The sequence below is a fragment of the Clarias gariepinus genome, chromosome 21 (genome assembly GCF_024256425.1).
Source record: "Clarias gariepinus isolate MV-2021 ecotype Netherlands chromosome 21, CGAR_prim_01v2, whole genome shotgun sequence".
In the NCBI taxonomy this organism is placed as follows: Eukaryota; Metazoa; Chordata; class Actinopteri; order Siluriformes; family Clariidae; genus Clarias; species Clarias gariepinus.
The window spans coordinates 20,595,003-20,617,168 of NC_071120.1; the positions used below are offsets into that span (position 1 = coordinate 20,595,003).

At 37.5% G+C, this 22,166-nt stretch overlaps 1 protein-coding gene across 5 annotated transcripts in view; it reads right to left on the reverse strand.

Annotated features, from left to right (window-relative positions):
- Positions 1-1,393: 1,393 nt before the first annotated feature.
- The window catches only part of wdfy3 (WD repeat and FYVE domain containing 3), a 106,501-nt gene continuing 85,728 nt past the window's right edge, over positions 1,394-22,166 (reverse strand). For all 5 annotated transcript variants that reach the window (XM_053481515.1, XM_053481514.1, XM_053481513.1 and 2 more), the window contains 20 exons: positions 20,887-21,007; positions 20,711-20,796; positions 20,533-20,613; positions 20,387-20,441; positions 19,477-19,596; positions 18,444-18,561; positions 18,232-18,338; positions 16,708-16,861; positions 16,521-16,612; positions 14,753-14,965; positions 13,909-14,056; positions 13,373-13,527; positions 12,563-12,721; positions 11,775-11,954; positions 11,435-11,617; positions 11,217-11,313; positions 9,451-9,780; positions 5,217-5,328; positions 4,631-4,828; positions 1,394-3,598 (listed from right to left, as the gene is read on the reverse strand). In XM_053481515.1, coding sequence (XP_053337490.1) covers positions 3,478-3,598; positions 4,631-4,828; positions 5,217-5,328; positions 9,451-9,780; positions 11,217-11,313; positions 11,435-11,617; positions 11,775-11,954; positions 12,563-12,721; positions 13,373-13,527; positions 13,909-14,056; positions 14,753-14,965; positions 16,521-16,612; positions 16,708-16,861; positions 18,232-18,338; positions 18,444-18,561; positions 19,477-19,596; positions 20,387-20,441; positions 20,533-20,613; positions 20,711-20,796; positions 20,887-21,007 — 2,830 coding nt within the window. In that variant the 3' untranslated portion in view covers positions 1,394-3,477. The remainder of the gene's footprint in view (positions 3,599-4,630; positions 4,829-5,216; positions 5,329-9,450; positions 9,781-11,216; positions 11,314-11,434; positions 11,618-11,774; positions 11,955-12,562; positions 12,722-13,372; positions 13,528-13,908; positions 14,057-14,752; positions 14,966-16,520; positions 16,613-16,707; positions 16,862-18,231; positions 18,339-18,443; positions 18,562-19,476; positions 19,597-20,386; positions 20,442-20,532; positions 20,614-20,710; positions 20,797-20,886; positions 21,008-22,166) is intronic.

Below are 22,166 nucleotides of genomic sequence, written 5' to 3' on the forward strand. Positions count from 1 at the left end.
GTGTTAACATTGTGATACAGGTGTGTGTGCGTGTGAGTGTTAACATTTGTAATGTGTGTGTTAACATTTGTGATGTGTACAATAGGCTGCAAATGCTGGAAGAAAAGCATCACACTATGATGTAACTCAATGTGATGTACCTGAACTTGATGTCACTCAATATAATGCCACACAGAAAATATGAATAATCTTTCGGTTTAGGTTTAAAACATTATCACGGGTGACCCTTTTAAAATATCAAAAATCTCTCTACAATTTTGCATCCTCAATGCCTTTAGATTACATCATCTAAATTCCCTAGGAGGAGTATATCAAAATCTATCAGGCGGATAAAATGGGGAGGGTTGCGTCAGAAAGGGCATCCGGCGTAAACCCTGTGCCAAGTTGTAGTGCGGACTGGGTATTCCACTGTGGCGACCCCTTGCTGGGAGCAGCCGAAAGACCAACAACAACATATATAGTTGCAAGCAACGTCGCATCATAATGTTGATGTCATAGTGCTTGGGCCCTAATAATAATTATAATCCTATTGTTTATTATATATATTATATATTTTATAAAAAAACAACAGGGACCTTCACACATTATGACTTAATATGACTGATGTCATAATGCTTGTGCCCTAATAATAATAGGTTATTTTTCACACTACTGAAATGTCATCCTCTGACAACAGAGCTTTAGTGTGTCCAAATTCACATTTAGTATTTACTACTACACAGACCTTTTTGTTTCAGTTGATTTGGTCCAGGTAAAGCACAGCTCTAGCTAACGTGTTTGTATTACTTTGATACACAGTACACTCTGGTTGTCCTAAACAAGTCAAAAATATGTACCATCTGGCATAGTTTTGGGAATGTACTTTTGGAGGAACCCTTAAAGCATGTTGAACCTAATGACTACAGTAACTCCTTAGAAGAACTAGAATCTGTAACCGGCCAAATAACCCTTGAGCAACTGTTTGTTTCAAGAGTATTCTTTAAGTGTCTCTACAGTGAAAAATAGCAGATGTGATTTCTTAAATTATTGTCATGGCTGCTTATCTGATCGTATCAGAATACCCAATATGGTTTATGTCCTTTGGATCAGGTAGAGCACATCCTTTTGTTAATCAGGCCATCAATTCCGACTTCATTTACATTCCTCTCTGGTTCTCCGTAGCAAATTGTGTCAGAGAAGTAAAAGGTACCATGGAAAAAGAACTTAAAGCACACATAACTGGGGATTTAACATAGACTACCCAGGCACTCTGGTTCAAGGGTGCATCCAAAAATCAGAATGTAAGATCTCGCTTACCATTCGTGACGTGCGTTCTGATGGGACTGTCAAAGTTGGTGACCATATTGCATTTCACGAATGACCGAAATACATTAAAACACTACTGGTGGTAAACAGCGAGGATTTAATTGAAATTAAATTAAAAAATATGAGTACCAGATCTATTGCATTATAGTAACAGTACAGTTCAGGATTATTCTACAAGGAAGGAGGAGGGCATGTAGTTGTACTTAAACACAAGTGCACAACGAACATTCAGCTACCACAGATTGCACACCAGATACTGTAGTAATGCAGTCTAACACAAGACCACCAAAAAAGGAATCCATTTGTTGTTTTTTTTTCGTTTTTTTTTGTTTTTTGATCAGGCCTTAATTTTCATACATGAAGTACAAAAGTCAACCCAGAGTGTTTCAGCATATCAGTCTACTCTATACACATCTCTCAGGGCTTTATAATCAAATCATTTAATAATGCCATAGAAATTATGAAAAAAAAAAAGTTATAATGCCGAACATGTACAATGCACTGACACAGAAAGTCAGCTGTGTTAGACATGCAACAAGTAACCCAACTTGCTGAAAAATGTACAATAATCAATCATAAAAAAGGAAACATTATAATTGCATAAATACTTTGTACAGTTCATCTTGCTGTAAAGGAACAAACCACTTTAAAATGACAGCATACAACATAAAAATGCATTTGATAAAACCATTATCGTTAATATTTTTGTTTTGTACATGTAAGGGTGCGAAAAATAATTGATATAGCCTTGATCTGGCCTTTGAGTTTTTATGTTACGATTGCACACTAATTTACAGTAATCATAAGTCTTGCGTATTATATCGAGTGCAGATTCAACTGTATGGCAAGTATGGGGATGAATATGAATAAAGGAAATGTGCACATGTAATATTTCTTGCTCTAAAGTGATTTGTTTCTAGGTTTGAAAAGAAAAAAAAAGAAGAAAGAAAATACATCTCTTCCTAATTATCAAAGCAGCACTTTCAATGCAGTATTGCCCACAGTACCACTAAAAATATTCAACAGATGCTAAAAAAAAACATTGTTTCATGAATTAAGAAACCACAATTCCAGTTTTTTAAACAAAATTTTACATCCCTTTCTAAAAATAAAACACTGAATTCTTTGCTACAGTCTTTCTTAAAATGTTCCAAGATTGAGGCACACAAGTTCTTCCTCAAACACATCAAGCAAATGGGATTGGCATAAAAAAATAAAAATAAAAAAAAAACAGTCGGTGGTGTTGATACTTAAAATGCCATTTTTTTAAAAAGACATTTTCTCAGAGGTGCATTAGTGTCAGAGAAATATATTAAAGCTAGTTCATATTACATTTAGTAGTGAACAACAGACAAAGTTAAACACATGTAACTACCCCCATTAACCTTCACGTCCATAAATACAATAGGGAAAGAGTGAAAGGGTCCACATTTGCATTTTACATAATCATACCATGATATGAAATTAAGATTCTATTAAATAGGTGGGAATGCTAATAAAAGGCATGTGTGGGGTTTAAAAATAGTGAAATGACCTTTTGTTCATAAATATGTTAAAAAAAAGTTTTTAAAGGCAATTTGGCAACAACAACAACAAAAAAAAAAGAAAAAAAACATGATTTCTATGAAAAACTGGCAACGGCTATGATACTGTGGGCAACACATTGACGTTAACACATTGTAAACAAAATTGTTTGCATAACTAGACACTGTAATAATGCCAACCCACAAACATTTATTATTAACATTCACAGTCCCCGATATTATACCCGCTGGGATGCTGTGCCTCATGACACCGACTACACACGACTGCTTTAGTTTTTTTTAGTAGTTTAAAGTCAGGAGTGGTATGTTATAATGCTATATTACAGGCAAAACGTTTTTTTCTTTCTCTCTTAATAACGACTTTTCAATTCTAGTTAAAAAGGTCATTTTGCTATTTACAATATTTAACAAACCTCATCTTGTTTTGCTCAAGTTTTTGTCCCTAAAATCTAAAATGTTTAGCACTTTATGGAAAATGCTAATGTTTGGGGGGGAACTACCAGTGATCTGGCATGAAAGAAAGAGCATTAGTGATTTGTTTTTAGCTTTAGTCCATGATTTGTTGTAATAAATTTCTTTAGAGGAAGTTGGGGGTCAGTGAACGTATCTGAATTGATGGGTGACGGTTTTAGTTTTTGGACCCTTCCTCTGAGGCCCGCTCATGCTGCAGGTTATAGTAACAGTTCTGACACACACGAACGGGAGAGGATATTTTCAACCGCTTGATCTCAGACTGAAAGCGACTGCACCTACAAGAGCCGAAGAGAGAGAGAGGGAATTAGATCATGCTGCAAATTAATACACTCTGGACATGTTTACAAACATACCACATACAATAATAACAACATGGAATTCATTTAAAGTCTTTCAAATATGAACAGTGTTCAAGAACATAAAAAAAGAGTACTTAGACACATGTAATAATAGCCTAAGCACGAAGTAACACATTTCGCAAAAAAAAAAAAAAAAAGGGAAGTGGCACCCAAAATAGAGCTCATATTTTTAACTGGACCACCTTTAGCATTGATTATGCTGCTTTCAATGTCTTAATCAACCTCTCAACAACATTTATTTCCAGGCAAAGTTGCATTAATTTTTAGTCAAGAGCTTGTATTGATAATGGGAGAGTCCAATCCTTCTCTAGTCTTCTCCAGCACATCATAATAAATCTTGTCTTGTCCCGCTTGCTTCTTGTCCTCTGACCTGGCTGTTTAATAAATGATCAGCTACTCACTGCATCACTTAGGGTTTAAAAGAATTGTTGCCAGCTTCAACATATTTTGGCTCATGGCTCACATGATACTGTAAATATCCAATCATCCAAAAATTTTGGAACAAAGATGATATTTTTTCGGCGGGCTGTACAACACCACACTGAATTTGAAATGTGGCCCCAGTTAAGACTTTTAGCTTTATTTCAAACAGTTTGACAAATGCGCGGCATTAACCATTCAGGAATTACAGCCGTTTTCATACACACACCCCACAAGATCACAATGGAACATTAATAATGGAAGAAATGTCTGACAAGCCATTGCATGGTCAGGTGTGGCCTGTTCCCTCTTTACTCCATGACTAATCAAGCGGATAAACGGCCTGACAACATGCCAGCTTCTATGGCTATATTCATGGTGAGAGTCAGTTTTTGTTATTCAATTTTAAAACTAGATAAGGTGTTTAAGATAATTTTTTTGCTAACCTGCTCTCAAGCAGCCAATTCTATATTTCCCCTAGGTATTATATGCAAAATGAAAGGCAAACCGAGCTGAGGTGTGTCTTACTTCTGACAGAAGAGCTGGCCGCAGTTCCTGCAGTGGTGGCGTCTCTCAGTGAGCGAGAAGCGCACGGCACATGCTGAACATCCCTCCACCTGCTCGTCCTTCACCCAGTGATCGGCAGCTGAGCGTCCCGGCTGCTCGCTCACCGACCAGCTGAAGACGCGCCCACGCCCATCGCCCACCACCACCTTACTATGGTCCCTAAGGGTGGAACAAGAATGTCATATAATTACAAAACTGCAAAACAAACAAAAAGAAAAGAAAAAAACTGTTTGGTGTCTGTCTAAATACTTGACCGTTACCAGTGATCAGATCTGGACCAGATAAAAAGTTAACAATAGTACTCCACCACAAATGTACTAATTATGCTTGTCCAAACAATGTAGTCTTTTCTGTGGTTGCCTTATTATACTTAAGGAAACAAGTATATTAAAAAGAAATCTTTGAATGATATTCTAACCACTTAACAGTGTTAACATTGCTGTTAATTATACAGTATGTGACATCACCAGTATACTAGGTTATTGATCTGAGGCCACAGAATAACATAAAAACATCTTTAACACACTCAGAAACAAACAAAGCCTACTTTGAGATGGTGAGCGCTGTGATTTCAGCTGGCTGAGCATTGTCCTTGCGGTCAAAAGCTGTGTGCATGGTGAGTTTACTCCGGAACACCAGCTGTCTCTCCCATCTGTAGCCTGCGCCAGTGAAAAAAAACAAAAAACAAACACCAACACGAGCTTAGCTATGAGATCTGCCAGCCTCACACCCACAACCGCTAAGGGTGAAACATGCTGGCTCCACAAATAATGAAATCTGCGTCTTCCTTTCCAATACTACAAATCCAGTCGTGAAATAGCTGGATGAAATTGTGTTTTTTTTCTTGCTTTTTTAAAATTAAATGCATTAAAGGAATGAGGCCTTTGGTAAGTAGTCCATGTTGTACCATTTATTTTATAACCTACAGTAGTTGATCAATTGGAATGGTTATTACCGTCGCGCTCACCGCCGCGTAAAAACGTCAGCGGCCAAAATAAATCAGTTGCATTTCAAAGTCATTCGTAAAATGGCCGCCAGGTGGTGCAAAGTGACATTTTCGCTCGTTGCCGTAAATACAACAGTGACCGTTATACAGCGTATCTCTGTATCGGTTTATTGTTATTTAAGTTCTGGATTATTTCAGGTACTTTAAACACATTGTTGGGTTGCTCATGTTGGCTCATATGAGATGTAGTTTACAAATGAACACCTGGTTGGGTTATTTTGACCCAACAACTGGTTTATTCATTATTCTTTCCTTTCTCCAAATATCAGCCTGCAGAATGTTTGAAATATTACTGTTTATTGTGTCACAGGTGTAGTTTTAAGAGTTGTTTAGGCAGGAATGTGTGTGTATACAGCTCAAAACCTCCATCAGTTATTAAAGATAGCGGCTATTTAGAAAACATGCCCAGTGATTTCTGAACTTCAGGAAATCTCCCGGCGCTCTGCGCATAACACCGGGCCAACTCATGCCGGAAATAATTTATAAACGGTTTCTAAACATGGGCTATTGTTTTTTTACTTATAATATTTGTTAAATTTAATTTAAATGAGGTTTGGGCTCAGGACTTTGATTCGGCATCGTGATTCTCCTCTTTAATTTACTCCATAGTTTTAATCAGCGCTCAGCCGCATGCATGGAGTTTTCCAGAGCGCACCGGCAGAAGTAGACTAATGATTATGAACACGTCGGGAAAACAGCAAGCAGACTGACTCTGACCATTTAAAAAAACGTTTGCGTTCATTTTCTGACGCGCTCAAGTTCACCAAAAACAATACAGAACAGCGCAGCTTACAACACTTACAAAATCACAACACTTACAAAATCACAACACTTACAAAATCACAACGTTTTTTCGTTATTGTGAGTGCGCTTAAATAAAAGTTGAGTCTTATAAAGGCATGTAGTCTTATATAGTTTTATTATATAGTTTTTGCACATTAATCTGACACAGTTTTTTCAGCCTGTCACGGTGTGCGCCCAAATCAATATCGCTCCTCGCTCACTAGTTAGGCGGCCTCCCCTTCAGACATGCGAAGCAGCGGGACCGCAGAATTACACATGACTGGTGAGCTATCATTGCTATCGTGGCCCGGGCTTGCACCCCGCGCTATAAAATACTCGGGGTTTGTTGGGCTACAGTGGATTTTACTACGCGCTGTGTATGCAGCGCGCGTGCATCAACGCGGAAGTGCGGCATGCAAGCAGGGCAAATGGAACGCGCCCCACGGACTTCAAAGGAGCGAGAGGTGGGAGGGGGGCGGTACGGCCATCCACGGAGAGCAGAGTCAGCGCGAGCAGACGGATGGCCATTGCACTCACACCGCATAGTAAAATCCACTGTAACCCAACAAACCCCAATCATCACCAGCCGTGCCTTATTCCGTCATGTCATGTGGGCATTATAAGCTTTGTATTGAAAACTTCTAACTAAAAAGTGGCAGCTGGCATGCCTAAAAATAGACGCAGGTTATTTTTTTAATAGTCTAAATAAAAACCCTCCGATTTAATTTTCTATAGTCTAAAAAGCGCTCAACCGCACGCATAGTTTTCCCGAGCGTGAGGAATTTTTTTGTGCTAAATAATGTTTATGCAGTATAAGAATTCCTATTAATCCTGGGTTGTTATTTTAGTGTCACTGTGTGTGCTTTACAATGCCATACAACATTCAAATACAAATTATTCACCCTCCCCAGGTGTGAATCGGCTGTTCTCACCTATACATTCAGAGGAACTGAAATGGACCTGTCCACACTTTAAAAACCTCTTGAATCTGAGGCTCTTCTGGAGACTTTTAGTGAATTAAATTTGTGTAATTTTAATCTCCTGGATTCTAGATTCTAAAGTTGACATTGTTACCTTTTTTAATCATTGGAATCAAAGAACTTGTTATTTTCCTTATGATAGCATAAATTGCATTGTTTTTAATCAGTCTATACACAATAATATTATTTGGTATTTATTTATTTATTTATTTATTTTTTAAACGGGTATGGGGGCTATCTTGGTTCATTAATCTCCGTGCCTGGTTTAGGTTTAGTATTCAGTGCGCATCTGTTATATTACAACTATCATAACACTCAAATACCTTTTATTGGGGGTTAAGTGACTGATGTGCCTAACATTTTTCAGCTGAGCCTTTGTTTCACTGAAAACGACGGCGACACCCCTCTCTCTCTCTCACACACACACACACACACACACACACAGCCGACCAAATCATTAGCACGTCCCTCCCCCAAACAGCACAGACATTTACTTTCTATCCATTTACTTACACCTGAACTGAGTTGTTTGAGTAACATGGGTCGAACCCGTTACAAATCATAACAGTCTACTGCATTTCATTCTTATAATAACGCAAAAACACAAGCGGGGCTGAAAGACCGACATCTGCTGACGCAGTAGAACGTCCTAACACTGTTTTAATTTTATGGTAATTTATTTCAGTTAATAAATCTACTATAAATTTAAAGAACACAAGAAATAAGATGACACAAATCCATACACGCTTTTTTTCTAATTACAAGTGATAAAATTAAAAGGCTCACTGTGTTAACATTTATTGTGCTAAAATTTGATCCTAATAAGATTTGATTTAATTTGAATTCTAGAACAGTGGCAGCTAGAACACCTAAAACAGATGCAGGATTATATTTTTATAATCTAAATAAAAATGCTTTTTTAAACGTGGGCTATTGTTATTTACATGCAATATTTGTTAATTTAATTTAAATGGGGTTTTGGTCTCCGGAATGTTGAGCATCAGGATCCTCTTCTTTACTTTCCTACGTAGAATCAGCGCTTAATCGCACGCATTAAGTTTTGTAAATTCGTTTAATGTTTAATAGTAAATAATGACCCCCGTTGTGCTGTACCACCGCTCGGAAAACCTTATGAAATACAAGTTTAGGACAATTATGATGATCTGCCACGGCGTGCGCGTGTGATGGGTGTATGCCCAAATCTACTATAACTACTCCCTCACTCCGTAGGCTCCCGTGCAACATGGGTCGAACCCGTTACAGATCATAACAGTCTACTGCATTTCATTCTTATAATAACGCACAAACACAAGCGGGGCTGAATGACCAACATCAGCTGATGCAGTAGAACGTCCTGACAATGTTATAATTTTTATGGTCATTTATTTTAGTTAATAAATCTACTATAAATTTAAAGAACACAAGATATAAGACGACACAAAACCCTACACGCGTCTTTTCTAATTACACGTGATAAAATTTAAAGGCTCACTGTGTTAACATTTATTTTGTTTAAATTTGATCCTAATAAGATTTAATTAAATTTTAATTCTACATTTGTATCGTCATTTTAGTTCTGTGATTATAAATTTGTTTAACTACAATGTTTTACTTGATTTTATCCGCTACTACGTGCAGTTCTAAAACTCCGTGTCTCATTAATCCAGCAGAGAATGAACTAAGGCATGAGGCGTCAGCCTGTAGTTATATAGCGCCACTCAACGGTAAAAGCCAGCAAACGCACAAAGCCAAACGGTACCGCCGAGCGCGGCGACGGTAGGACCTACATTCCGATTGATTAACCACTGTATACGTGAAACTTATAGTGCTAATGATATATGTTTACAGGACTTTTTCCACTTCCCATAAACTTGTTAAGTATCTGGCCTTTCTATTGATTGTTTTTTTTTTTTCAGAACTAGTAAATATTCAATTCCTTCCCTTGATCATCACACTGTTTTAATTGTGCAGGATAAAAATGTATCGTATTAACATAAACTTCATGTTTATACCTGCTCTGAGTTTGTTGTAGGCCCGTGGCTCTATGTTGCCGGGCTGTAGGGGTTGTGGTGGCAAAGCTTGTGGGTTGTTGTGGGGGTTGTTAGCGGGTGGGTTGGCAGGCCTGGCTTGGCCCTCCGAGTAGTTAACGAACACAAACCCGTCCTTCTCATCGACACTGAGCGAATCAGACCAGCGACCCGAGTCCTCCAAGCTGGTGCGTGAAGGCTTGTGAGAGCCGCTCCCGGGTTGACTGTTTGGTGCCTGTGTTTTACACTCCTGGCTCACAGTGGCTTCCTCAGCCTCTGATTCGCTGCTGTCCTCGTCTGGAGCCTCCCGCCCGTCTGAAAGACACACTAGTTGATTAAAGGAGACTGAAACTGGTAATCAGAGCAGAAATTTATGCATCAGGATTTGTCTTTATAACATCAACACTATAAGATGGTTGTGGAACATTCGAGATAAGCATGGTCTGTCACACGTGTTGTTCATTCGAATGTATTACCAGTGTACATGTTAACACTGCATTTATTTACACCTTTGCGACAGAATATAATCTTATGGATTTGTACCTGAGCTGCTGGTATAACCAAGATGACTGTCCTGTGCTCATCTCTGATAAAAGCATCATTTTGATTATTGCACTGTTTTTATGGAGTATCCATAACCATCAGACGTTTATGCAATTACTTATATAATTAATTATATATATTAATTATACTTATATATATATATATATATATATATATATATATATATATATATACATACACACACACACACACATACAGGTATATACACACACTGTATATATACACAGAGTACTACCTTTGAGGTTTAATATGCTTTATGGATGGTCATACTTTTTCTTAAAGAAAATCAGAATTATAAAATGTAATACAAAACATTTATAGTTGGGGAATATTGTTAATGGTGCTTGTTATATCTTTTATGAATTAATTTTACACTATCAATTTACTGTATGTCACTCCTGATTTGTATTTCTTTAAACAATATAAAGCAATGCTGAAGGCATCCAAAATATACAATAATCTCCATTAAACAGTTGATATTGAGATGTGTCTCAATGTGTCTCTGATGATACTTATGCTCGGTAAATCCTTCATAACGGCTCTAATCTGAGGTGCTGTTTGTTAATTGGTGATTTTTGTGGCTGGTAACTCTAAATGAACTTCTCCTCTGCAGCAGAGTTAAGTTTTAGTTTTGCTTTCCTGGGAAGGGCTTTATGAGAGCACCATAGTTTCATCATAGGTTTTGCAAATGGACCTGACCATAATGTTCATGCAGGAACTATTCCAGAAAATCTGACCTCTGTATCTTAAAATAATACCTGACTGTTGTTGTTACATAATTACCTAATTCCATATGTGTTATTTTATAGTTTTGAAATATCCATTATTGTTTTAGAAAGTAGAAAATAAAATAACTTAAGGAAAAAAAAAACATTGAATTAGTCCATAAAACATTAATTGTCCAAACTCTAGACTGGTACAGTATGTCAATATTTCATGTTACTGACCCCTAGCGGCAGCAGCGATATGACCTTGAATCAATATCAAGATTAAGTGAACATTTTACATCGATTCAAATTAACAAATATTTATTTATATATACATTTATTTATTTGCACTTTGCTTATATAGTTCACTGACACAGTTTGTATTGCAGTTATGTGCAACTATTAAAGGTGAGATTTTTCTTCTGACGGGGCGGAGTTATTTGACAAGTGGACAAACAAATCTACCGCAGTGTGCATTACCGATTTTTTCCTCTGCACAGCAATCTGGAGCATCTGGAGGCTCGACTAGCTCTGGTGCAGGGGTTTCTGGGACTTGCAGGAACTCCATCCTCCAGAACTACAAAAAAAAAAAAAAAGTAACGTCTCAAGTCATCTTCACATGTATTCTAGACAAACGCACTAAAACGGAGTCTAGAGAAAGAATAACAGCAAATCAAGTTATGATGAAAGGTGATTACCCTGACGACACCGTCCGAGTGGCCTGTGATGATGACGTTCTGTGTGTCCCATTCGTTCATCTCTGACACACAGCAGCACAGGATCTGCTGGCTGCGCCCAGTGAATGTGTTGGCACTAGCGATGGGGTTGCCATTAATGCTCCATACGTGGATGTATGTACCAGCACAGGACACTATATCTCCCTGTGTAATAAAAGATTTAAAATACACCTGTATTTGTGTTGTCATTAGTCCCTAATCATAATACATGTTGAATAGTAACCAATCGGTATGAGGTTTGATTAAAAAGCTAGCATTGTGTAGAACAGTAGAGCTCTTAAAAATGCTGGATCAGACTTACTGTGAGCTCATTTATACAAAGAGCAGACACTGGAGCACGGTGACCTCTGAGCTGTGTGACAAACGAGAGCTTGTTCAAGTCCCAGATGATGCAGGTTCGGTCCCGAGAGCCGCTCACAACGATGTGATAGGCAGAGGACGCCGTCAGGCACGTCACTGCGTCTGTGTGTCCCAGCAAAGCCTGAGATAAACAAGTTGCAGTCATTTCATTGTATATGGGAAAGCAATTCAATGCATCCTTATTTACATTTTCAGCCAATGAATTAAGCCAAAATTAATCAAGCAATATACAAAAGTTTTAAGAAACTGCTCATTTCTTCATATTTTGCTTTCAAAGAGACGGCTCTTCTTGTATTTTTAAGGCATTTTTTTTTGGCTCTCATTTTTGGTTCAGTCCCTGAGCAGTTTTAGATTAATGTTTTTATTTGTTTGCTAAGGTGTCGATAATGACAAATGATCAGGCTGGTGACTAGTGTACTAGTAATGCTGATTGCTGAGTGGTTGGAACAAATGAGTGGGGAAAAGAAATGGCTGCTAAAGTTGTTACATAAACAATCAATTTGAATTGTATATTTAGGGACTTTGCAGGTTGTCACAGTAAAACGTGTATTCCCATTTTTAATGTTATTTATTTATTTATTTAGAAAAAAATCGGTTGAGGAGTGGCATCTACTGTATATTTATTTTTTTTAAATAAATACTTTTCTTAATAAAATAAAGCCAGTTACCCTTCATTTAGGAGATGCTGTGAATTAATTCATTAAGTTGTAAAAACTCATGTTCCTTCACCTGTTTGAGCGTGAGCGTCTTGGCCTTTTCTTTGGAAGGACTGGTCTCCCAAACGCAAATAGCTGTGCTTGTGCCACCAGTAATTACCAGTTTGGGGTTTGGACAGATGGCACACAAGATCTGAGCCCATTCAGACAGACACTCGTACACAATCACAGCCTGCAGAAAAAAAATAATAATAATTAAAAAAAAAAATCAAGCAGTTTAGTTACAAAACAGATCACAAAGCAAAAGTCAACTGTAGCATAATGTGCTTACTGTAGGATATAAGTAAATAAACTTAACTAACATATAAACACTAGGGGGCACTGTTAGCTTTAGAGTAAAATGCAGAACCTGATTACTGAATTTTTTACATTTTTATCTTCATTTAAAAGCCAGTAGTCAATAGCTTAAGCAAAGGGGTTGTGAAAAGTGGTGTTATTTGAAATACCTGAGGAATATAAAGAAAAATGTAAGAAAGTAATAATGCATAGTTTGGAGATTTCTAAATTGCAGCCTAGGAATAAGGGTGTGTTTGATACGATATTAACTTAAGGAAAAATAGTTCACTCATAGTAATGTTGCAGCAGAAAAGGCACCTTTATTTCTGTTTGCGTTCATATTATGGCTGTATTACACATCTCATCCTAGACTGTTTTCCTACCAAAGTACGCCCCTTTGTGTTTCCATTGCCTGTGTACATGTTTCATATCATTTCCAGCCTTAATTACACTCATCACATTTTTCCAACACAAAAATTTACATCTATATTTTCCATATGCTGTGCACTGCGGACTAACAGACTACAGAGTAGAAAAAATTGCTGACCTTGTCAGACTCGTAGTTGGCCAGTCGGCAGCTGAGGTCTGCATAGCCCCAGGCGAATGTTTTATTCCAGGCAGGAGGAACTAACACTTTGTTCTGCTCGACAGCCAAAATGCCCTTATCAGTGCATACTATCTGACCCACAGGCTCCTTCAGCTCTGCAACACACAATGCATATATACACACACACGAGATAGAGAGAGAGACAGAGAAAGAGAGTTTTTTTTTACAGACAGCTTAAGTAAAAAATAAAAAAAAACAGCTCTGCAAAACACATTTTTATCTATACAATTAAAAATGTCATTTTTTAAAGAAATAAAAGCTTAAAAGCCAATGAAAATAAACTTTTTGGTTTGGTTGGAAAATTCTCATTAGCATAAGAAATATTTCTTTAATTTGCTTCTCATTATCTCTCGCTCTCACTCACTGTTAGACATTGTCAATGCTTTTTCATTGTATTTTTAATAACCCCCTTTTTCAATAACGTCTGAGGTAATTCTGCAGGAACGCTGATTACTGGTTGGAACTTTCCACCGTACCTTTAACAGGAGCGAGAGAAGGCCGTAGGTTGTCTAGATGGTGAAAGAAAATCTTGTCTGCAGTGGAATTAACGGAGGCGGCCATGCCAGGGATCTCGCCGTTTGACTTGCTGCGTACACGCTTGGGGGGATGAGGCTTCTTAAAGAGCTGCGATGGAATGCACACATGCACATTTTTAGAAATAAGCAAGCAAAATAACAAACGGCATTATGTGTACAACTTACCTGTGCTGTTGCTAATATGTTGGACAGTTATTGTAAAGATATGTAATGGCACATCAGTTATCAGTGATAAATCTGTCACTATTTTTAAATAATAAAAAAAATGTCAGTAAGCTAAGTGCTATATGGTTAAAATGAAACCATTCTGTATCTATATTTCTGTACCGTCCATGTGTTGCTGCTTGTTCATATCAACATACAAACAAAACAATAAGACACTATTTTGCATTATCTGCTTAATGCAAAATAGCCCTTGCAACTATAACAAATCAATGCAATTTGAATATAAATCCCAGCAGTCCTTGCCATTAAGGCTAAATTACTGTTATTAATAATACATTTGTATGAAAATTAGGTATTTAGTATTAAATACACTGTATGCAGACTAAAATATTTGCTGAGTAACAACATTGTTTAATACCAGAACTGTTTTTAATGCTAGTTTTGTGAGCTGTTATCTGGACACAAAATAAGTCTTATCAACATTTAAAAAGAAAATGGTGTGACCAAAACACATGTGGTGTAGCTGCTCCCCCTAGAGGTATGACAAAATATTAATGACTAGCATTTAAGTAGGTAAGTACAGGCATGGTTTGTGTGGGCACTTAAATCTGTTTGGTACCTGTTTGGGGATTTGGCCGAAGTTATTGATGAAGCCGATGGTGGCTGTCTCTTTCAGAGGGTCGTTGATGTTGTAGATGTCCACTTGGCCCTCGTAGAAGAGATGGTGGAACACGTTTACAGCCTCCACAGCTGGCGGGCCCTGCTGCTTGTAGCCGAATATGAGATCGATCCATTCATGCAGGTGGGCACTGACATAGTCGCATTCTAACGCCTAGCAAGTAGATGTATAAATACAAACAGACATGTTTTCATCTGAAATTAACAATTTAAATTACATTTTAATGAATAAATAAATACATAAAATCATTAATACAACATATAAAGTAAAAATAAAAAAGTAACCTGCACTTAACCTTTAAAAAAAGTAAAAATAAATCCCGACAGATAAGTGTTTCTGTTTATGCACGCGGGCGCTGTGTGTGTGTGTGTTTGTGTATGTGTGTGAAGCTAAAGGCAAGAGAGTGTGTGTGTGTGTGTGAAGGGGCACGGTGTCAAATCACGCGCACGCACACACATAACGACAGACTGATACAAAGGGAGAAAATGGATCTTTAACCTTTCTAACGAGATTTCTTTCGCTTTACATGCGCACACATTTGTGTGTTGTAAGAAACAGTGCACACGCGCTGTACACACACACTTACAAACACAAAATAAAATGTTTTACGCACACACGTAGTCACAGTGTTATGGTAAACAGTCCATGCGCGCACATATGTTGATAATACCAGTAAGAGACGGGCACTAAGACCCAGCAAAGGAAAAGGATTAACCCAGCAGGATTACCCACAATTTCGCAGCGCAAGAGAAAGAAAAAACATTGGCTCAGTTGTGATCACGTGATGCTTGGCGTCAAAACAAGAAGCACATGCGTGATACATGATACTTGGTAATCGTAAACCAAGACTTGCTTGTTTTTCAAGACAAAATGTATTTAAAATCTTTGCTCGTCTTGTAGAACAATCGCAATGTAAAGCATTCTACTTAAAAATACATCTTTATCTTTAGTTGTCATTAGTCCTTAATGATAATACATTTTGTATGGGATCCAATCAGAATAAGGTTTGATTAAAAAAGCTAGCACTGTCAGAGAGACAATGAGAAGCTCTTAAAAATGCTGGATCAGACTTGTGTGAGCCCATTTATACAGAGAGCAGACGCTCAACTAAATCTGTCCCGTTACCCCACACTGCCATCACATGGCCAAAAATAGAGCTGTTTTCCACTGTCTTAGACTGTCACCTCTGTTTTGTTGAGGGTTTTCCCAAAATTAGAATTATTCACCATCAGAACAGCTTTACAGGACAGCCATTTTTTAATCAAAATGCTCCCGGACTGATTTATTGAAACCGATGAGGCCGACACATACAAACAGCGCACACATACAAAATACTTTAGACAATTTAGACATTCGCTTACACACTGAAAATATTGTATATAATTGTAAATATTAGTATCTGCTGCACTGCAGTATCTATTTTTGGTACAATACCCGTGAGCCACTTCCATGATTTGTTCGAATCTATGAATGTAGAACCGTGGTCCGTTCGTATCTGCGGAAATTCGCAACTCGAATGTTCGTAAGACGGGTACTACTATATGTTTCTGTTTCATATATACAGCTAGCTATTTCTTTTTATCACTGTTACTGCCTTTAGATACATGAAAATAGAAGGATCCAATTTAATTCATAATTGCGGTACAATTTAAGGTAAATTATGCTGATGTATTATGTACTAGCCTTAAAACTGTGTATGTTTTCTAACCTGTCTGTGGACTCTGATGAACTCTCTTGGATCTCCTTTGGCCCATGGAGGCAAAATCACATCTCCCAGTTTAGTGCCGTTCTGTTTACTTCCTGTATCGCAACAAAAACAATTCACACAATGTCATGTTAACCTCTGTGCACACCCAAAAAATGATTTAGGAACTGTGACTGAGTTAGTTTGCTACCCAAGTCGAAGTTATTGGAGTTGAGCAGGAATTCGGGGAGGTAGAAGAACTCTGGGATGAGCTCCTTGACGTCGGCCATGTTGTGTTTGGAGGCAGAGAGCCAAGCTTCCCGCACACTGTGAAACATCCGGTCGGCCAGATCAAAGTGGCCTCCCTGCAGAGCGAAAAATAATAAGAACAAATGGAAACAAATAAACAAAAGGACAGAAACAAACAACTGGTTATAAAATCACACGTATGCTCCTCTATTTACAAAAATCTATTAAGCTGCATGAAGGCTTCTTGATCAATGTCTGTTTACTTTTTCTGCATTAGATGTCCGAGAGAAAAACAATGCAATATAAATATTTACAGAGATCCCGCTACTGTGCAGTTTTTCTAAAAAGTTGTTCCTGGCGCTTATGGTAATGTATCTATAGTGTGCAGTAGTGATGCGCGGGTCTTCTCGTAACCCGCGGACACCGCGGGTAACCCGCAGGTCGGGTTGGGGCAAGTAAAGAAATTGAGAAATTGAGGTCGGGAATCATTAAAAGAAAAAAAGGTCAGGCTGCTAAATCTAATGTTTTAGCATTCTTTAGGCTGTAAACTGTAGGCCTGCCCTATACAAATCTTAAATTAAAAACTGTTTAGCCTAGATTACAAAAGCTGCTTTGTAAATGTTTAAAATGTGTATCATTATCTTGTTATTATTATGACCTGATTTATCATTCATATTTAAAATCATATGTTGTTGCCAGTTTACAGGGCGATGTTTCCAAGCACTTTCAGGCTGAAATAAAGACTGTTTTCATTTGAATTACAATGCCTAGTATTTCTATTTAATGGTCGCGGGTGCGGGGCGGAGCGGGTTATAAAAATGGATACAGTGGTGCGGGGCGGGCTGGGGCGGGCCAAATAATTAAATTAATAAAAAAATTTTATTGCTCTTATGCCATATCAATGTATTACTGATATTATTACTCTTGCTGTATGTCACGTGTTCAATGATTACAAAAAAAAAATCATAAATCAAAGAGTGGCATGTATTTTTTTCCATTTATAATTATATTTAATGTTGTGGGACCTACCTAAAATACATTTTTATCATCACTTATATTTAAAAAAATTATACCTTTCAACAGCCTTTTTTTTCCTTTTAGCTAACAAACTAAAAAATGCAGCTTATCTTGCTAGCTCACTCCTAAAAAAATCTCACTTAAAGAAACATCAATATAAACCTGTGATTCAGATTACAGATGGCACTACTGTGTGAACTGCTGTTAATAGAAAATCGATTAGCAATTGAACGTAATAATTCAACGGCATTATGTCGTATATAAATAAAATAAAGCATGATAAATGTTCTAAAAGAAGTAAATAAGTAGAAACTCAGGAAGGCAGGAAGGTAAATGGGATGAGAAAAAGAAATAATAAGCAATTTAATGTGAGTATTTTATATAACCCTGTCATTTATTGCAAGTTAATACTGCATGATGACTAAAATAAGAGGCTTGAGAGGACCTGAAGGGGAAATTAGACACTCACCTGAAGTCGGAGGAAGATCTGGGTGAAAGGCTCCATTCTCACTAAATAAGATGCCACGATCATGGCAGAGGAATAATGAGTTCCGTAATGATATGCTGGAGTCTCTCCTAAAAAAAATTTAATTAAAAAGAAAATAATCATCAGTCAGACACAGACAGCTTGGCTGTGCTATTTAACTCTATTACTAGTTAACCTCTATTGTCTGAACTCACCATTGGGATCCTCCCAGTCTTTAAATCTCTTTTTGTACTGAATCAGTCGATCGTCCGTCTGAGCACCCATGGGCTTGGACAGGTTACGGAATGTCTTTGGATTATTAAGGTCCAGTTCCTGTGCACAAACCATGAATGATCAGAACACATCAGGCTGAGGATGTCAGAAATGAAGCAGAAGGTTTCCGCAGGAATATCATTTGTTCAGATATCACTGAGATACAGTACAGGGTTTGTAAGAGAAAAAAAATAATACCACAGGGGATATTCCATAGTAATCATTAGCACTGGTAACATAACTTTCTTTAGCAATGCTGAATGTGTTAAACAACACAATTTTAAGGAAGGCAGCCAAGAGAAGATTTATCCCCTAGGTGTACAGTAATTACAACATCTTAAAAACGTAGTATTTACATAAAGTACATCTCTCTCTCTCTCTCTCTCTTTCTGTGACTGTTACAAAACACTGACACACAAGATCCATCCGTAAATATTACACAAATAACATCTTCACAAAACACAATAACGAAGTGCTGTGTAAAAGTATTTGTGAAACAATTCTGCAAACAACAGTCAGCCAAAATTCCTCCACAGTGATGTAATTTTTACACTGCACCTAATTCAAATAACATGACCTTGTATTATTCAGTGTGTGAGTGTGCATCATGTTTTTTAATAAAAAACAAAAAAACTACTAAAACTCACTAGGATAAGAAAAGTCATATTAAATTCGTATTGAACTGAATAAAATGTTAAGGGCTGGCAGATGCTGTAAAGTAAGAACCTTAGTCTTTCGTATTATTTTTGGATTTCTACAATTTAACTCGCAAGCATATTCTTGCTTTTGTTTTTGAACGAGGAAAGTGTGTCCTTCTTTACCATGCAAAATTGTGCCTTATTTATAATTTTTTAATCTAATTAACTATAATTTAGGGACCACTCCAGACACTCCTGAGGAGTGTGGGCATCATTATAGGCTCGAACATCTTTTTGTAACCACTGGTTAGTTCAGAAATGCCAAAAGGCTACCTACCTCGGAGTCGAAGTCAGCTAGGATCCAGGGGAAGACCGGGTACTGCATCAAGTCGTTGTAGGATCTGCCAGCCAGTGTGTTCAGGTGCATTAGATACTGAAAGTTGCTGATCTCTCCTCTCTGGCAATGAATAAATGTTTAATTTTAATCACTCAGAACATTTTAACTGTTTAGTACAGGGGTCTGCAACCTTAAACACTCAAAGAGTCGTTTGGACCCGTTTCCTACAGAAAGTAAAACACTAAGTTATCATTATCTAAAATGAAGATAACACTGCATACTGTATATTGTTTTTTCATGCTATATACTGTATATATATAAAAACTATAGTGTGTTCCATTTATGAAATCAATAAACTGCTACAAAGAAAATTAAATTAAATTTCTGCATGCAACAAAAACATTTTGAACTCAGAAAAAAAAGACGCTAGGTTGAAGGTTACTTTGAAATAAAATACTAATTTTTATGTCTATTTGAGTCCTCCTCATATTTAAATAAAATACAATAATAAAAATAAAAATCTAAACTCAAATTATCCACCTGCAGCAAACCAAAATACTGTTTTTTAAAAACCGCGGGTCGAAAAGCTGTCAAAAAATAAAGCAAAAAATGAACATGTTGCAAGATCACAATAACATTTACATTTAAAATACTAATAACCTAAAATAAAGTTAATTTAAATTAAAAACTCATTATTTATTTTCCAAAGCCATAGAGAGTCGCAGCAGACGGATGAAAAAGCCACATGCGGCTCTGAAGCCGCTGGTTGCCGACCCCTGAACTGGTACTAATATGTTAAGGTGAGAGAAATATTTACACTATTTACGGGTTAAAATCAGAATATAAATTAATCAAAATTAAGGATGAGCAATTTCAGCCATCTTGACTGATTCCAAGTTGAACTGTTTACCTCCCATCTCTGTGTTACTGATTTCTCTCCAACCAAAGTGCTAAGAAGACCCGACCTAGATAAAATAAAAAGACACAAATCAGACAATCATCCCTGCTAACCTACAGTTTGAGATTATATATAAGCATCATGCTTAACGGACGTACCCTTGTTCTACACTAGTGTTGGGTCGCTGGCCAGAGACAGACTCTGAGCTGTCGGCTAACGACGGAACGACTGCCAAAAACCTAAAAAATAAAACAACAGTGTATTGCTGTATTTATATGAATGAATGGCCACGTTTTTAATTTATTTTTTTGTTTCTTTAATGTATGTACACCTCACCTCTGATAGACTTTGTTTCTGACTCCTTTCTGGAAAGCCAAGAGGTAATTTCGTCCATCGCCTGAAAACACCTCCACTGCCATCGGCTGTAACATAAAAAGTGTTATACTAGTTATATAAACTATAATTTATTTACATTGCATTTTACATCAGTGCAACACTGGTCCTTTTATTACCTGGAGCAGATAGCGGCGCTTGTGCACCTCCTTGATGTCTTCATACGCAAATATGCTGCAGGTGCGCTTCAGCTGACTCTGGCTTTGCCGGGCACCTTTGGGGATAATCGGCTCGTGCATGCTGGGAGATGATAGAAACATCAACAAGAAATGTTATTTGGCTGCATGGGATGGCTGGCTAAACTCATATCACTGTAGGTGATTTGATTTCTGTCTGCATCTGTCGTGTTGACATTTTCCTCCCTCTTCCTCTGAAATAAATTCTACACCAAATTAGCATTAAAAAATTATAATTTTAGATCAGTGTGGACAGAAATATACTCATATGTATTAAACAGACCATGGCAACTACAGCTAGGTTTAAAGATTTGCTTAATGTTAGGAAGCGCCCCACTGCTATGACTTAATGCTTTATAAATAAAGTCATGATCCAATAAGAGCACATACATATCACTATGCAAACATCACAGGCAGAAGCTCATTCAGTTTCAAAGTACAGCCATATGGAGCCAAGAGTTTCATTACAAAAGGCAATATATATTGCTAAGGTTACACGGAAAGTAGATATATTAAGCTTCTGTCATAAGGGTGTAGAAATACTTGTGTTCTCTCAAATAATCTTAATTAAAAATGTTGCATCTAGGGGCTGGTTAAGTGTGGTGTGTTAAAAGTACAATGCGATTTCATGGTTCGGGAAATTTCACACAAGCACCATTATTTTCTAAATGAAATCTACTGTAAGATCCCAAGCATTTGGACATGACCATTACACAAGGTTGGAAGCACACGATTGCATAGAATGTCTTTGTATTCTGTATCCATTGTATTTCCCTTTACTGAAACTAAAATGCACAAATCTATATTCCAGCATCTCCTGCACAGAACCTCTGATATCACCTATCGGACCAGGGAACATACTGTATTTGGGATGAACTGGTACAGTGAATGCACAGACAGACAGTAAAGTGCTCTCGCTATCATCTGGAGATCGCTAGTTCAAATCCCGTGTGATGCTGACTGGCTGAGCTCTATCAGCGGGGTGGGATGGGAGGCACTTGACGCTCTCGCATCATCCTGGCTCTACAGCTGGACATGGGCTGTCTGTGAGCTCACGTAAGCATAAGGAGCGGATAGCGCTGTCCTTGTGTGCTATGCCGCCCCCAACAGTGTGTGAGTGGGCAGTTAGGAAAAGATGTGGTCGGCTGGCGTCACGTGGTTCGGATGAAAGACGTGATAGTCTTCAGCCCGCCCGACTGAGCGGCAGTAGAAGCCTTAATGTG